Source organism: Gobio gobio, assembly GCF_949357685.1.
Source record: "Gobio gobio genome assembly, chromosome: 3".
In the NCBI taxonomy this organism is placed as follows: Eukaryota; Metazoa; Chordata; class Actinopteri; order Cypriniformes; family Gobionidae; genus Gobio; species Gobio gobio.
This window is the reverse complement of record NC_137099.1, coordinates 29,612,315-29,627,742: the sequence shown is the minus strand read 5'-3', so window position 1 is coordinate 29,627,742 and position 15,428 is coordinate 29,612,315. Positions and strand designations below refer to the sequence as shown.

Below are 15,428 nucleotides of genomic sequence, written 5' to 3'. Positions count from 1 at the left end.
ATAATTTTTTTAATTGTTCAATATAAAATCTTTAAAAGATTTAATCTTTATAATCCTCCTTTTTTTAATGCTGCATCCCACTTGTTGATCAACAGTATGTTAGATGTTTGTGTGTTGAGATGTATATGGATCTCATTTCAACTTTCAGATTGTCCCTCTTTAAAAGACACATAATGCAAAGGCCATTTCATGTATTAGGCTTTGAACATTTACATAAAGATGGGCAGTTCATTGCTAAATGTAAAACAACATTTAGGTGCCTTCACAATGACTATTTAAATTATATAGACTGTTGTTAGAAACAGCTATTTTTTTTTACGTTGTGGACCCATGTCTCAAGCCTTCCCAAAGTTAAATTAGAAGCATGTACATTTATCTAAATACTTGGTTGAATATTAGAATGTTCATAAAATGTCATTGACCTGTTTCAGAATTGTTTTTAAAAAGTAAGTAAATTGAATGAAATGACATTTGTAGGTCATAAAAGTAAAAATTATTTATAAAAGAGAAAACGAAAGGTATTTTTAATGAAAGACAAAATAAATGAAAGTGCTTACCTTATACACGTTGATGGGTATGTCTATCACGATATGCAACAGGTCCCCGAGCGCAAGACTTGCAATGAGGATATTAGGACCGTTACGCATGCATTTATTTTTATAAATGATTCTGAGCAGCGTAGAGTTTCCGATTATCCCAACTACAAACACAAGGCATGAAACCACGGTGTTAATATACTTGAAAGTATCCCTGATTTCCGTGGTACCTGTGCACATTGGCGGCGAGACTTTTGGTCGTAGAGGCATGGACTCATTTACCACATTGCCTTTTCCAAGTGCAGATTTGAGAGTTGGAGGCACGGGTCCCGTGTAAAATTTGCTCTGATTAAAACCCTGCCCTTGAGCACTTATTAAGACGAAGTGTCCAGACAGGAGAATGAGCAAACAAACAACGTATCTCGTGTGCATAATAAACACTATGGTAAAACTGTTAATCAATTGAGTCATTACATTGACAGGCAGTCAAAGGTCTGGAGCTACAAAGGCTTTAATAAACCTATGGCAATTGTCTCTTCACGATAATATTGGTTGTAGATTAAAAAGACCGCAAAAACGCGTACATTCGCTAGATATTCGTATCGATAAAATCGAGAGAAAGTCCTTGACGTCTCTTGACAAGTTAATCCATCAAAACTCCAGATGCCTTAATTTAGCGCACATTTCCTTCAAAACGCAAATCTCTTTCATATGACCACAACGTTACTATCCTTGTTGTATCTGTATCTGTGCCCTCTCAATATCTTGACAATCAGAAAGGATCACGGAGAGTATAACTAGAGGGATGGCTATCGCGTGCATGTGATTACCCAGCAAACATTGTAGCCTATGTTCTGACCAAAGTTAGTCGTCCTTTGACATTAGGCTCGTTTGAAAAGACGGCTGGGAGTAAGGGAGGGGTGAAATAAGTGCATTCAAGACGGACCGTTTTCTCTTCTAGTAGTGGCCAGTGAAAATCATATCTCTGTGTTTTTGGGCTGAATGGCGATGTATGGTACAATCTCAGTATTTTCTACATTTTGAATTTTGAATTAAAAAAAATCTATTTAATTTAAAAAATATGTTATGATCCTGCCCGATATTGTCCTACAAACAATGTTCATATTGATGGCTATGAAAACAAACATTGTGAAAGTAACCGTGTATGCTATATAATAGGCCTATAGTGCAAAAAAGGGGTAAAATAACATTACATTCTAACATTACAATATATATTGTACAGGACTATATACAGGTACATACAGGGCTGAGCCTGTTCAGTACCTGGATGGGAGACCTCCTGGGAAAACTAGGTTGCTGTGTTAGTGAGGCCAGCAGGGGGTGCTCACCCTGTTGTCTGTGTGGGTCCGAACACCCCAGTATAGTGATGGGGACTATACTGTAACAGGCACTGTCCCTCGGATGAGACGTTAAATCTCATCATTAAAAATCCCAGGATGTCCTTCTGAAAAAAGAGTAGGAGTGTAAACGCTGATTGGCTTCATCACTCCTCTCCACCAATCAGCTGGTGTGTGGTGGGTGTTCTGGCGCAATATGGCTGCCGTCGCATCATCCAGGTCAGTGGTTCTCAAAGTGTGGTACGAGTACCACTAGTGGTACTCAGGCTGCCCACTAGAGACGCAGAGGAATCACTAAATAAATTAATGTTAAACACATACATTTTAATTTAATCTTTATTTGAGTAAAGTTTTTGTTTTACATTTAAGTACAGTACAGTTTTAATTTAACTTTACAACACAATTTAATCATTATTTACCTGTATGTAAGCACAGTGCAGTGTTAATGTTAAAGTGGCTGACAACAATAAATAATCCTATTAGGAATAAACTGCCTACTTTTTGAACTGTGCAGACCTGTAGCTGAATAGTTTGGCCTACTACGCTCCTGTATTTTACTGCTGGTCATTATGGTGGTACTTGGAGAGCCAAATATTTTCTGAGGTGGTACTTGGTATAAAAAGTTTGAGAACCACTGATCCAGGTGGATTCTGCCCATCGGTGGTGGTTGAGAACATTCCCTCCTTCTATATGTAAAAGCGCTTTGAGTACCCAGAAAAGCGCTGTATGGTAAATGGACTGCATTTATAGCGCTTTTAACAGACCTACGGCCATCCAAAGCGCTTTACATTTTTGCCTCACATTCACCCATTCACACACCGACGGCGGTGTCAGCTATGCAAGGCGCCATCCAGCTCGTCGGGAGCAGCTGGGGTTAGGTGTCTTGCTCATGGACACCTCGGCACTGGACACGGGACATCGAACCACCAACCTTCCAGTTTGTAGACAACCTACATGAACCACTGAGCCACTGCCACCCCATATATAAATATAGCGAATTATTATATCTAAATATCTAAAAACAAAATAAATTTTTAAAGCAGAAGTTAAATTCACTATGCTAATAATGAAAATAAATAAAATCAAAAGCACAGACTAATTATTAGGCTTTTGATTATCCTAACAATAGTCAAGTCAAGTCACCTTCATTTATAGTGCTTTTTACAACACCGATTGCTTCAAAGCAGCTTTACAGTGATAATAAGAAATGTATTTTGCTTTAGAAAAAAGCAAAAGTAAGATTTGATTGATTCATTTCTGTTGTAAAAACTGATAAGTTATTTCATTTGGTGCCACTTAAACAATACCATCCTCAGCTAAAACAGAAAACCCCCAATGCGTTCCGCACTCCCATCCGCACGGCAACAGCACCTGGTGGCCGGAGAACGCAAACCATGAAATAGGTTTTGAAATAGTTTTGAAACTATACCACCACTATCCCACAACAAACCCCAAAAAGGCGAAGCTGCGAAAATGGCGACGCATGTACGCTAGCATTACGTATTTAGCCTATAGGCAAGCGCATTTGAATACATATGTGTGCATGTGTTTTTATCTGTACAGAGGGGAAGGGAAGGGAAGAGAAGGGAGGGGAGGGGAGGAAGGCCTTCACAGGGGAGAGTCTAGTTGACACGGTCTCTGCCGACACTTCAGGGCTGCGTTGTGCGTTGTGTTGATGGTCCACCATCTGATCTGGATCCGGCAGACTACAGTAAACCTCGGAAGAAACAGAGAGACTAACATTACCGTAGATGCCATTCTTTTTATGACGAGTACATCAGGTGTTAAGTGAAGTTAATGTAGTCAAACAATCATTTAACTGATTTAAATAATAGAAATTGATATTGTTCTGCCAAAGTAAAGAGATGTGTTTTTAGTCTCGTCAGGGCGCGAAGAAATATAGAGCCGAGTATCATCAGCATAACAATGAAAACTAACGCCATGCTTCCTAATGATATTTCCCAAGGGTAGCCTGTACGGGGTGAAAATCAATGGTCCTAGTACTGAGCCGTGCGGTACTCCATACAGAACTTGTGATCGATCTGACACCTCTTCATTTACTGCTACAAACTGATAGCGGTCAGATAAGTATGATTTAAACCATGCCAATGCAATTCCACTAATGCCAACATAATTTGAGAGTGTATTCAAAATAGACACTTATATAGTTACTGCTATCATTAAAATACGCTTACTTGAAGGTTTGAATTTCTACATATGGCACATTTATGTTCAACAACAACAACATCAACAAATACTCAACAACAAATATTTTAGCAAAATGTTTATTTTAGTCAGAATTATTGCGCTCCTATTCTATTGCGCTCTGTCTGTTTGACACGCATACTCGCGGCTGTGCTCGTTCATGGAAGTTTGTGCTTGAGAGGCCTCATCCACTCCTGACAGCAAAATGGAAATGATTGATGGAGAATATGTCTGTGAAATGTAAGTTATGCACTGAGGAAATTATTGCATGTCACTTCAGCTTAAAAACTATTTATAGAGTTATGTTTGTTCCCACCACTGATCTATATAAATGACTGGATTGCTCATTGTGTTCTAAACTGCCATTAGGCAGATCTTACTATTCCCTACCAACAGAGGGCATCATTGACGTACAGCCAAAACATTGACCTAAAATCACACGATTTGCAGCATCTCAGTCTCACAGGATTAGTTTTATGATATATATGTATGTAAATTAATAGGTACTTCAGATGTTATCTGTAATGTTTATGGTCTTTTCGGAGAGGATAATTCATATATTGAAATTGTTAATGTGGGTGTGTCTACTGCACCCTGCCGACACAGGTAACGTGAACTAACACAAAAATATATTTCTTTATGTATGAAATTATGGAGGAAATATTAACCTATATCTGTGTTTAGCTGCAGAAATTGATTTGAATAGCTTATAATACATATTAATACAAGCCTCAATATTGCACTATATTGTATTACAATTCAAAGTTTGCCATGCATCATCTCGGAAATAAAGCAGTCAGCGTTATCTGGCTGAATAAGACTGATGTGTGTATTTTTTCCCCCTGATTGAGCAACATCTATTTCAGACTCTTAAAGACAGGGCAAACGTATGCCGTTTGCAGTTTCCATATGAGTATAAGTATTCCATATAAGTGTTATGTATGCCATGTTGTTGAATTAAAATCATAATTTAAATCATTATTTAATCATTAACTGCTTTTAAATGAAATTCCTGACTTTAAACGAATAACCATTTACATGCTTAGGACATTTGTGTTGTAAGAATGTAAATGGAGACTTCAGATATAAAAATGGTTTCTCCTTAGGCAATGTTTTCTCAGTAAAATCACATAATTTCCTATTGATTCAATAGAACGCATGAGCTTACTAGGGAATACTACTGTGGCGGCTTCACTTTTTATGACGTCATGTAGGGATGCACCGGTTGACCGGCCAAAAACCGGAACCGGCCGGTTTTTGCTTCTAGCGCGCGATCGGCAACCGGCCGGTTTTCTTTGTATTTTTCTGCCGATTTATCCGGAAGTGCGCCCGCGTGCACATACGCCTATATTGCAATCATTCGCGAACATGTCACTAGTGTGTTACAAACGGAAACTGGAGAACTGAGGAAGAGCCGCTTTCCTGCGCGAGCCTACCTCTCCGCGCCCTGCACAAGTGCAGATAGTGAGCGTTTGTTCAGCTCAGCTTCATCTGCTCACACAACGCGTCTGCTAATGTCCGATTCGCGAAACAATGACTCCTTTGAACCGAATCATTTTAACGACTGGTTAGAACAACTGATCCGTCCAACACTTGAACTAACGAACCAGTTTATTAATTTACTCAGAACTCCTCTGAAATGAGAACACAAGTGTGCTTACCCAATTCAGCAAGAGTGAATAGTAAGAATTAATTTAATCATCCACAGTCATTCAGCTTATTTATGTTGACAATGTGTAGTGAAATATAATTTAGTTTAGACTGGAGTGAGGTGAGACCAGAACAAAGTTGTTAGCTAGCTGATAATTTTACTAAATTGTATATGGTAGAAAATTAGGCTATTTATTAACTTTTTAATATTGATATGATCATACCAAAACAATTATCATTAAATAGTGTAAAAATGAGGATCAAAAGAAACAAACATCAAGGTAGAGATCATACATAATATCAGATGTCAAAATAAGATAAGCAAAAATTACAAAAGTTTCTTTGCATTTATTTTACATGTATTGTTTTGTCAGTATTGCGCTCACAGATCACGTAGGTAGAGTACTTTACTGTGTGTATGGATGACCATGTCTGTCAGAAACCACCGAAGACCATTTTTGACCCAGGAAAAACCCTGCTATAGGATGATCATTTTTATTTTGGTAACACTTTAGAATAATGGTCATTAGTTAATATTGGTTAACTAAATTAGTTAACATTAACTAATAATGAACTGCACTTATAAAGCGTTTATTAATTTTGTTAATGTTAATTTCAACATTTACTAATGCATTATTAAAATCTTGTTAACATTAGTTAATGCACTGTGAACTAACATGAACAAACCATGAACAGCTGTATTTATATTAACTAATGCTAACAAAGATGAACAAATACAGTAACAAATGTACTGCTCATGGTTAGTTCATGTTAGTTAATACATTAACTAATGTTAACTAATGACCATTATTCTAAAGTGTTACCTTTTATTTTACCTTAATTACATTGACTTAATTTGAAGGAATCGGCCAGTTTTCTTGAAAAAAATCGGTATCGGAATCGGCCATGTAAAATCATGATCGGTGCATCACTAACGTCATGAGCAATCCGGTTCTCTATATAGATCAGTGATTCCCACCAATCGCTGCACAAGTTAAGGTTACGTATAATGACGAAAGCACTGTAGTGCTCGCCCTCCCGGAACCAAGTGTGCCACACAAGTCCTGAAAAGTGAATCCATGAAATGTAATGGGACATAGACAAAGAGTGCATCTCAATCAGGTCCCTAGTTCAGTAGTCAGGGCACTGATTTTAAGGGTTGTCTGAATTGCAGAATCCTTGCAGTGCACTGAAACGTTCGCTTGTCCCACAATGCACCTAAAAAACCCTATGCTATGCCCCTACGGAAGTTCTGAAGCACGAAACTTAAATTATGTGAGCCAACTCACTTCACATAACGACACGTGATATGTGTTTTTAAAAATAGAAACCATTATTTTATTTTAAATTTCAGCTTAACACTTCGAAAGACAGGTAATAAACACAATCTAGCTAACATTTATAAAAAAAATGTAAGGTTGAAATGTTGCACGTATATGTAACAAGCAAAGTATTTATCATAATGTACTTTAAATAACATTACATGTCAGAAAGATATCAGCTTTGCTGTTGTTCATATATACCAGTAGTGATGTTGTACAATGAGGAAGTTGTCACGTCGCCGGAGTCATCAGTGTCCCAATGTGTATTGAGCCAGCGTACTTTACTGTCCTTACCAGTGCCCGAATTCATGTACATGATATACTGATTCACAAGCTCGGGAGCTTGGGAACTGAAAGAGATACAACCCAACTAAACAATCAAATTGACCTAACGGTAAGCACCTCCACTTGAACTTATGAGCCAATGGCAGTTGATTATCATTTGCACGAGAACCGGAACTCGGACATCTTTAGGTTTCAGCACATAGAGAAACATTGGAAGATCCGAAGCTCTCAATGGTTTGATGGTGTTTATGCTATAACAATGGTAAAACGATATTCCTGGGGTACGTACTGTAACACTGATTCCAGGTATCCTGAGAGGATTTTCTGGTTGTCATACTCTCATAAGTTACGATTAAAGTTAGTGAGTCCATGCTAACGTACAAACCTAAATAGCTAACGGTTCTCACGTCATGTAACAGTGTAAGTCAAAAACCCATAAACTAAGGTCTACATTTCAGTGCCTCTCCATATTAAACTGGTTAAATGTAAATTATTTTAATCTTACCCTGCGGTACATCAGGGCCATGCAGAGAGTTCTTCAGGGGCAGGGGCTCAAATGTAAAAAAGGGGCAATATGTAAATATATATATATATATATATATATATATATATATATATATATATATATATATATATATATATATATATATATATATATATATATATATATATATATATATATATATATATATATATATATATATATATAGATTAAATATATTTATTTAATCAAAAATACAGAAAAAACAGTAGCCTAATATTGTGAAATATTATTACATTATGTTCTTTTTAACTTTTTATTAATCAAAGAATCTTGAAAAGAGTATCACAGTTTCCATCATTGACATTAAATCCTCATATTAGAATGATTTCTGAATGATCATGTGACACTGAAGAGTGGAGTAATGATGCTGAAAATCCAGCTGTGATCACAGGAATAAATTATATTTAAAAAAATGTAAAATAGAAAACCATTATTTTAATAATATTTCACAATATTGTTGTTTTTTATCAAATAAATGCAGGCTTGATGAACATAAGAGACTTCTTTCATAATGCTGCATAATATTCAAAAAATGGTAATATAATAAAGTCCTTTCACGTAACCATTTCGCCAGCCTACACTTCACATAATAGGCCTAGGTGCCGGTGGCACTTGGGTTTTGTTAACTTTGATAGTTTCATGAAATAGTAAACGGTGTATCAATATACATAAATACAAGTGAATTTAACACTTACCATTAATGCGACTTTTGCTGCTGCATGGTTTTGTGCAGGGACATGTTTGTTGTCAGTTAAAATCCATTTTTTCAGTGATGCAATTTATAAAATGAGACAAACCGCAGGACATCGTTCCACAAATGTTAGTTCGTCTGTCCATGTAATTTTCAAAAGATTTATGAATAAGAACAGAAAATTACATCGCCCAATGAAATTTGAACTTGCTTTGCCAGATCACGATTGGTTGGTGTATATACATGACAAACGGGCATTGGTGAATTGTGTAATACTTTAAAATATTTAATGTATAGATTTGTAATTAAATCAGCACATTAGCTCTGATTATGGATGAAAAAAAAAGTATTGGTTTACTTTTTTCCCGTGAGGCCACACACTCTCTGAAAGGACCATATTTGGCTCAAGAGCCGTTTCCGAACAGTGGAGAATCAGCAGTCAATCAACACGCACGCAACCCATAGCAACGCGTTATGGCAACGCCTCAACAGAAATTATCCGACTTTCAAGCCGTTCGTTACTATTCTATACATTGTCATGTTATAATAATCACATTTATTTAGTTTTATTGACCATGATATTATCATTGATATTTGTCTGAGAGGGGCACTTTTGATTCATTTTGAAAAAGGGCAGGGGATTGAGCACCCAAACATGTACATGAACAGTGTTAATCCTGGATGTTGTCATCTGCGATCGTGACGACCATAAAATGAGGCTTCTCCCGCTTGTATTGTGATCTGTAAACCCTCGCTTCCAAATTAATCTTGTTCCCCCCATATTTATTTTAAAATCTTTTATATATCCCTCCATGGCATATTTAAGTCACACTTGAATGCTCCTCGACGAGAGGTGGTCCTTCTGGGTCCAAAAACATATTGGGACAAGGTTTTCACACTGATAGCTGTCATTGTAAGACAGTTAGCAACTCTGTTTGTCCGAGTTAGCAACAGTAACTAAGGGGTTAGCGAAAGGTCATTTTACCTTACATTTCTGTAATTTTAGGCAGTTTTTATCACACTGGTGTTAGTTCAAGTGTTCGTTCTTTAAATAAGTTTGGTTTTAGTTAGTTATTGAATGCTATAAAAATGGGGGTATGACGACATTGATTGACAGCTTCTCTGAGCGAAGTAGTCTCTGAGGCACCAAGGACAATTTTTGGGAACTTTGGGAGGAGATTGGAGCTTTAAATTTAATTTCTACATTTCCATAACTGTTTATTTCACAAAAAGTTGTTGATTAGGTGGGAGTGTGGGCGGGACCTTGATTTCACTTCACACTCACTACTGTGCAGACTCGAGACTCAAGAAACTGGTGGCTTCACTTACTTCAATGGAAGAGAATGAAGGCATGTTGTCCATCTTTTTTTACAGTCTATGACCGGAACCCATAGAGAATGCATTGCAGTCCCTCTGAAAAAAGAGGCGGTACTCCACAGATTATGACTTGACGCTGATTGGATTATATATCCAGAGGCAAAACAGTCTAGAATAGTGACAGCAAGCAACTATGTGTTAGAATGTGATTGAAAAATCAGTCTCTTTTGCACTTTGGTGATGCGTTGCCCTATCGCCCTAATAAAGAAACCTCCCCTGGATCAGACCGCTACGAGATCAAAGGCGGTGTTTCAAAATCAAAGAGAACAATACATTGCGGTTGTTACTTGTCATTATGCTGTGTCGTGAGCATGTCTTTATCCATTGTGCTTTTTGGATAACTTTTTGGGTATTTCACATTCTCCACTTGTGATCCAATCGACCAAAATGCATTTTAATACCAGGTGTAAACAGGGCCATACTTCTATTTAGACACAACATGGAGCACACCCTTTCCATATCTATTCACAGTACTGTGTGCACTTAGTGAGTGCTGTTTGTGACAATACATATAAACATACAGTTGCAATCAGAAATATTCAACCCCCCAAAGATTTTAAGGATTTATCAATTCAAGTTTTTTCAAAGAGCAAGATTCTGCTTTGGATGACTTCTTTATGAGTTGGGTGATACATACAATCAACACAGAAAATGCATGATGTAGTATTTGTGTGTAACAGGATATTTTGTTAAGATAGCCATGTCACAGTTATTCAACCCCTATATAATATTGTTGTTCATAAAGCTTTCTGACAGTTTTTATGGCCTAAAGTGGAGTCAAAACATAATTAAGCCTTTGGGAACTCTATAATGATCCTTCATTTGCTTCAGCTGTGATGCATATATAAATCCCACCCATGAAGGTATTTAAGGTGAGTTGCAATCATGGGAAAACCTGCCTGGCCATGGAAGAGAGCCCAACATTTCATCAAGGACCGATACCAACTTAAGCTGGGACTACTCTGTGCAACCTGGGGCTCTGGGGCTATTTTTTTTCCTTTACTCCTATCAAAGTAAGACTTTATACAATGAAAGTATCCATGAAAAGTAAAAAAAATTATATTAATTTTCTTTGAAAATGAATTTGAATATGCAAATGAGCAATAGACTAATCGAATATGCCCAAAATACACCCTAATTGGCCTATTTTTTCCTTTAATCCTATCACAATCAAACCTCACACTGTGAAAGTATACATACATGAAAAGTAACATTTTTGTTTTCCATGTTTCTTGGAAAAATCTATTTTAAATATGCAAATGAGCTCAACACTATGCCTAATTGACTTATGGCCAAGAAGCCATAAAGTCACAAGTAGAAAAAACAGGGGCCAAATATCTAACACATTCATGTCCATTTAGTAAGTTAACCTATGCATAAACACAATAAATTTGAAGTCAACTTGCCACAAAAGACTTATATTGACCGTAGGAATTGATTGCCCAATCTTGCCTCCAGTTTCTTTCTAAATTCTTTTTTTTTTATTTGCAAACAAGCCTTACCTAATGACATTCCCCCACAGATAACATCAGAAAAAAGTCAGAATAGCCATCTTAGTAATTAGTAACATGGTGAGATGAAAATTTTGGGCTGGTAGATTTACAAATGGTTGGTATTGTTGGTAAGATTATGAGATTACAGGCAGAAGTCATTCTTACCAAATAAATGATTCATTCTCACACAGAAGACAGATGAAAAACCAGATAGACACAATTTCCAGACATTCCAGCTCTTTAAAATAATTTTTGCCAGACACCAAACCTGCTTCTCTTTTTGTAGTTAGCAAGTATTTCAGACCAGGCAGGCCACACATCAGACTTCAAATTCTATTGGACCTAATTTCATTGCTAGACAACACTTTGACACCTTTTTCAGGGAGAAATGGAGAAGTGTAAAATATGTAATGAGTCATTCAGTGATGAAAACACATTGGTTGTTCTGCGAGCAAAAGGCAGCAATGGTGTGAACCGCGCCAGTGCTCAACGTGGACGTAGCTTAGTGACAATTCCTGGAGACAGAGTACACATCGAATGCCGCCGCAGCTATTGTAAAGCAGAAAATATTGTATGTGATAATGTAATAGCATCTTTGCAACAACCACAAATCAAACATAATCTCCGCTCAGAACAGAACTTACATTTTCAAGAGCATTGCTTGTTCTGTGGACAACCAAAATGAAATAAAGAAGAAAAATAAGAAGAGAAAGAAAATTGATATCTACCCAGTAAGAACAGGAGACTTCAGCAAATGGTTGTGCAGGTTTGCCACTTAAGGAACGATGAATGGTCTGATACAGTTTTGGGGAGAATATCCTCTGTCCATGAGCTTCATGCAGCCGATGCAATGTACAAACATATGCAACACTAACTTTCGAAATATGAAGAATATTCAGAGTCAATTTTCTGCAAACCCTGGCAAGAAACCCAAAAGATTCAAAGTCGGAAGACCCGAAGATTATGAGAGAACAACAGTGTTTCCTAAAGGTGGCAAACTTTTTAGAAGAATACGATGATGAACAAATTACTATTCAAGACCTTATGGTAAAGATGACAGAGTACTTGCAAGACACAGGTTGTGAACCATATTCTGCAAAGTGGATGAAAATTAAAATAAAGGAACACTTTGGAGATAGAGTAATAATGACTGGCCTGGAAAATCAATGTGTGGTCACTTTGCGAGACACAGCCCACTCAATTCTTCGTGAATTTCACAATCAACAAAAATCTAAGAATCCAGAAGACGTTATACCCCTGGCAGGAACTACCAAGCAGGCAGTTTTCAGGTTAGAGGCCTGTCTAAAAGCAGCATATTGTCAGTAGGATGATTGGATGAAGATTGGGCCTAATATGCAGTTCTGCCTACTATGCAAATTAGGACATATTCAATAAGTGTGGAGCTCATGTGCATATTCGTCATTTAAAAAGAAACTTGTAATGCAAAAAAAAGTTACTTTTCATGTATACTTTAACTGTGTAAAGTTTTATTGTGGTAGGAGTAAAGGAAAAAATAAGCCTATTTGGGTGTATTTTGGGCATATTCGATTAGTGTATAGCTCATTTGCATAGTAAAATTCATTTTCAAAGAAACTTGTAAAACAAAAAAACAAAAAAATTTTCATGGGTACTTTCATTGTGTAAAGTTTCATTTTGATAGGAGTAAAGAAAAAAAATAGCCCCATTGGGGTCTATTGTTGTCTGGCCTTACTGGCGCACATCTCGGATGAGAATTTAACATATTTCCTCAACTAGGATTTCTTATGACTTTTAGTATGTTGTTCTGGACACCTCATAGAAATGATCTAAGCTGAAAAAAATTATTTTACAATTAGTCTGTCATAAAATGCTACTTTGCCTGGACTACAGCTGAAGCAGAGCTACGAACTGATTGCCCGATTTTCCCCTCACTGTGCCTGCACGAAAGCAGAAGTAGAACCATTTCATCTGCAGAAAGAAAGAAAACTAAAAGAGGGAGATCTTTATGCCACGTTCCAGGCAACCCGTTACCTGTGTTTTTCCAACCTTCTACCTGTGAAAGTTCACTGGAAACGCAGTCAAACCCGTGATCTCGTACTAGATCGATGTACTCCCAGTTCCGCTCTCTGATGTCACATAGACCGCAAAACATTATTAAAATAAGGTATTGCTCTAACGTTATTTATCCGCAAATGTTATGCATTATCAGCAGCTTTTCTAATGTTAGCTAGTTTTCAGTCCATTGAGTGCAAGAATAAATTAATACCCAATACATTTCCAAATATACAAATAACGTAAAATAAAAGGTATAACAGCTTCTCTTGCCTTATGCGCTGCTTTTTCTCCTTTCCCTCAAATAAGCAATGAGTAAGCACCTCGATAGAAATTATTGTAAATGAGCATAAGCCCTGTACGTTCCGCCATGCTTTGTTTACATGTAGCTATCGTTCAGGCAGTTTGGCGTGACTTTGCCTGGAATGCTACAAAGTCGTGAGTCGTAACTTGCGGGCTCAAAAACCTGCCTGGAACGCAGCATTAAGTTCTGTAAGCAGTTATTTCAACATATGTTGAAAACGTATAACTGTCTTGTGGCCCATAGCCCAGTGAAAAAAAATTAGAAGAGAAGTAGGCCTATTTTGTGTTAAACAAGTTGTTTTTGAAATAAAGCTGCTCTTTTCATTGATGACTTATTATTGCAGCGTTCTGACATATTAAGACTGTTAATCATTTTAATTATAGGCCTAATATTCATTGTATAATCGGGGTTTATCATGCATATTTCACACGTATAGTATGAGCAGTCAAGTCACGCTCAACGATCGGACCATACAGTGTGAGCACATAAATCGTGAGCTTTGGCTTTACATCGTATGCAATCTACTCGTACAGTGTGAGTAGGTGACCTTGCTGAAATCGCACAGAAATCGCACAGTATATGCCCACCTTTAGTCAGGACAACTAAGAAAAACCCCTGTGTGACTGCAAGACACCTACAGGATGACCTGATGAAGGCTGGTACAAGTGCTGCAGTGGCAACTATAAGACATGCACTGAATAAACAAGGACTTCATGGCCGGACTCCACTCTTGACCACAAGGAACATCAAAAGTCAACTAGAATATGCCAGGAGGAATTTGGATAAGACCAAAAAATAAAGTAAATATCTGGTGCGACCACCATTTGCCTCACGCAATGCAACACATCTCCTTCGCATGGAGTTGATCAGGTTGTTGATTGTGGCCTGTGGAATGTTGGTCCACTCCTCTTCAATGGGTGTGCGAAGTTGTTGGATATTGGTAGGAACTGGAACACGCTGTTGTATACGCTAATCCAGAGCATCCCAAACATGCTCAATGGGTGAAATATCCAGTGAGTAAGCTGGCCATGCAAGAACTGGGATGTTTTCAGCTTCCAGGAATTGTGTACAGGTCCTTGCAACATGGGGCCGTGCATTATCATGCTGCAACTCTCGGTTTGCATAACCAAAGAAATTCTGCACAAACGGTCAGAAACCATCTCAGGGAAGCTCATCTGCATGCTCGTCGTTCTCATTGGGGTCTCAACCTGACAGCAGTTCGTCCTCGTAACCGACTTGAGTGGGAAAATGCTCACATTCGATGGCGTCTGGCACTTTGGAGAGGTGTTCTGGAGATGAATTCCGGTTTTCAAACAGCGTGTATCGCAACCCAGTCTCATATAAAAACGTACCCTGACTACATTGGTCCAAAGTGCAAAACGTAGAGGGGTTATACGTTTATAATAATGGCCCTTGAATTGTATGACTGTTACATTTTTTTTGCCTATTCTTTTCCTCTTGTTTTGCGTCCAAGTCACGTGTCTTTCAAGATTCCGGCCGAGAGAACAAAAAACATGGCGGACATTTCTCTCATTTTTAGTGGAAAAAATCAGTATTTTGAGTTAGTTTCTGCATAAAAATAAGTTTTGATTACATTTCTAGCCAGAAATATATATTTTATTTTCATAATAT

At 37.4% G+C, this 15,428-nt stretch overlaps 1 protein-coding gene across 1 annotated transcript in view; it reads right to left on the bottom strand.

The window, feature by feature from the left end:
* ednrba (endothelin receptor Ba) overlaps positions 1–15,428 on the bottom strand; it is a gene marked incomplete at its 5' end in the record, with an annotated part of 55,818 nt that overhangs the window by 3,494 nt on the left and 36,896 nt on the right. Inside the window, one exon of the mRNA XM_079813178.1 lies at positions 558–906. Coding sequence (XP_079669304.1) covers positions 558–906 — 349 coding nt within the window. The remainder of the gene's footprint in view (positions 1–557; positions 907–15,428) is intronic.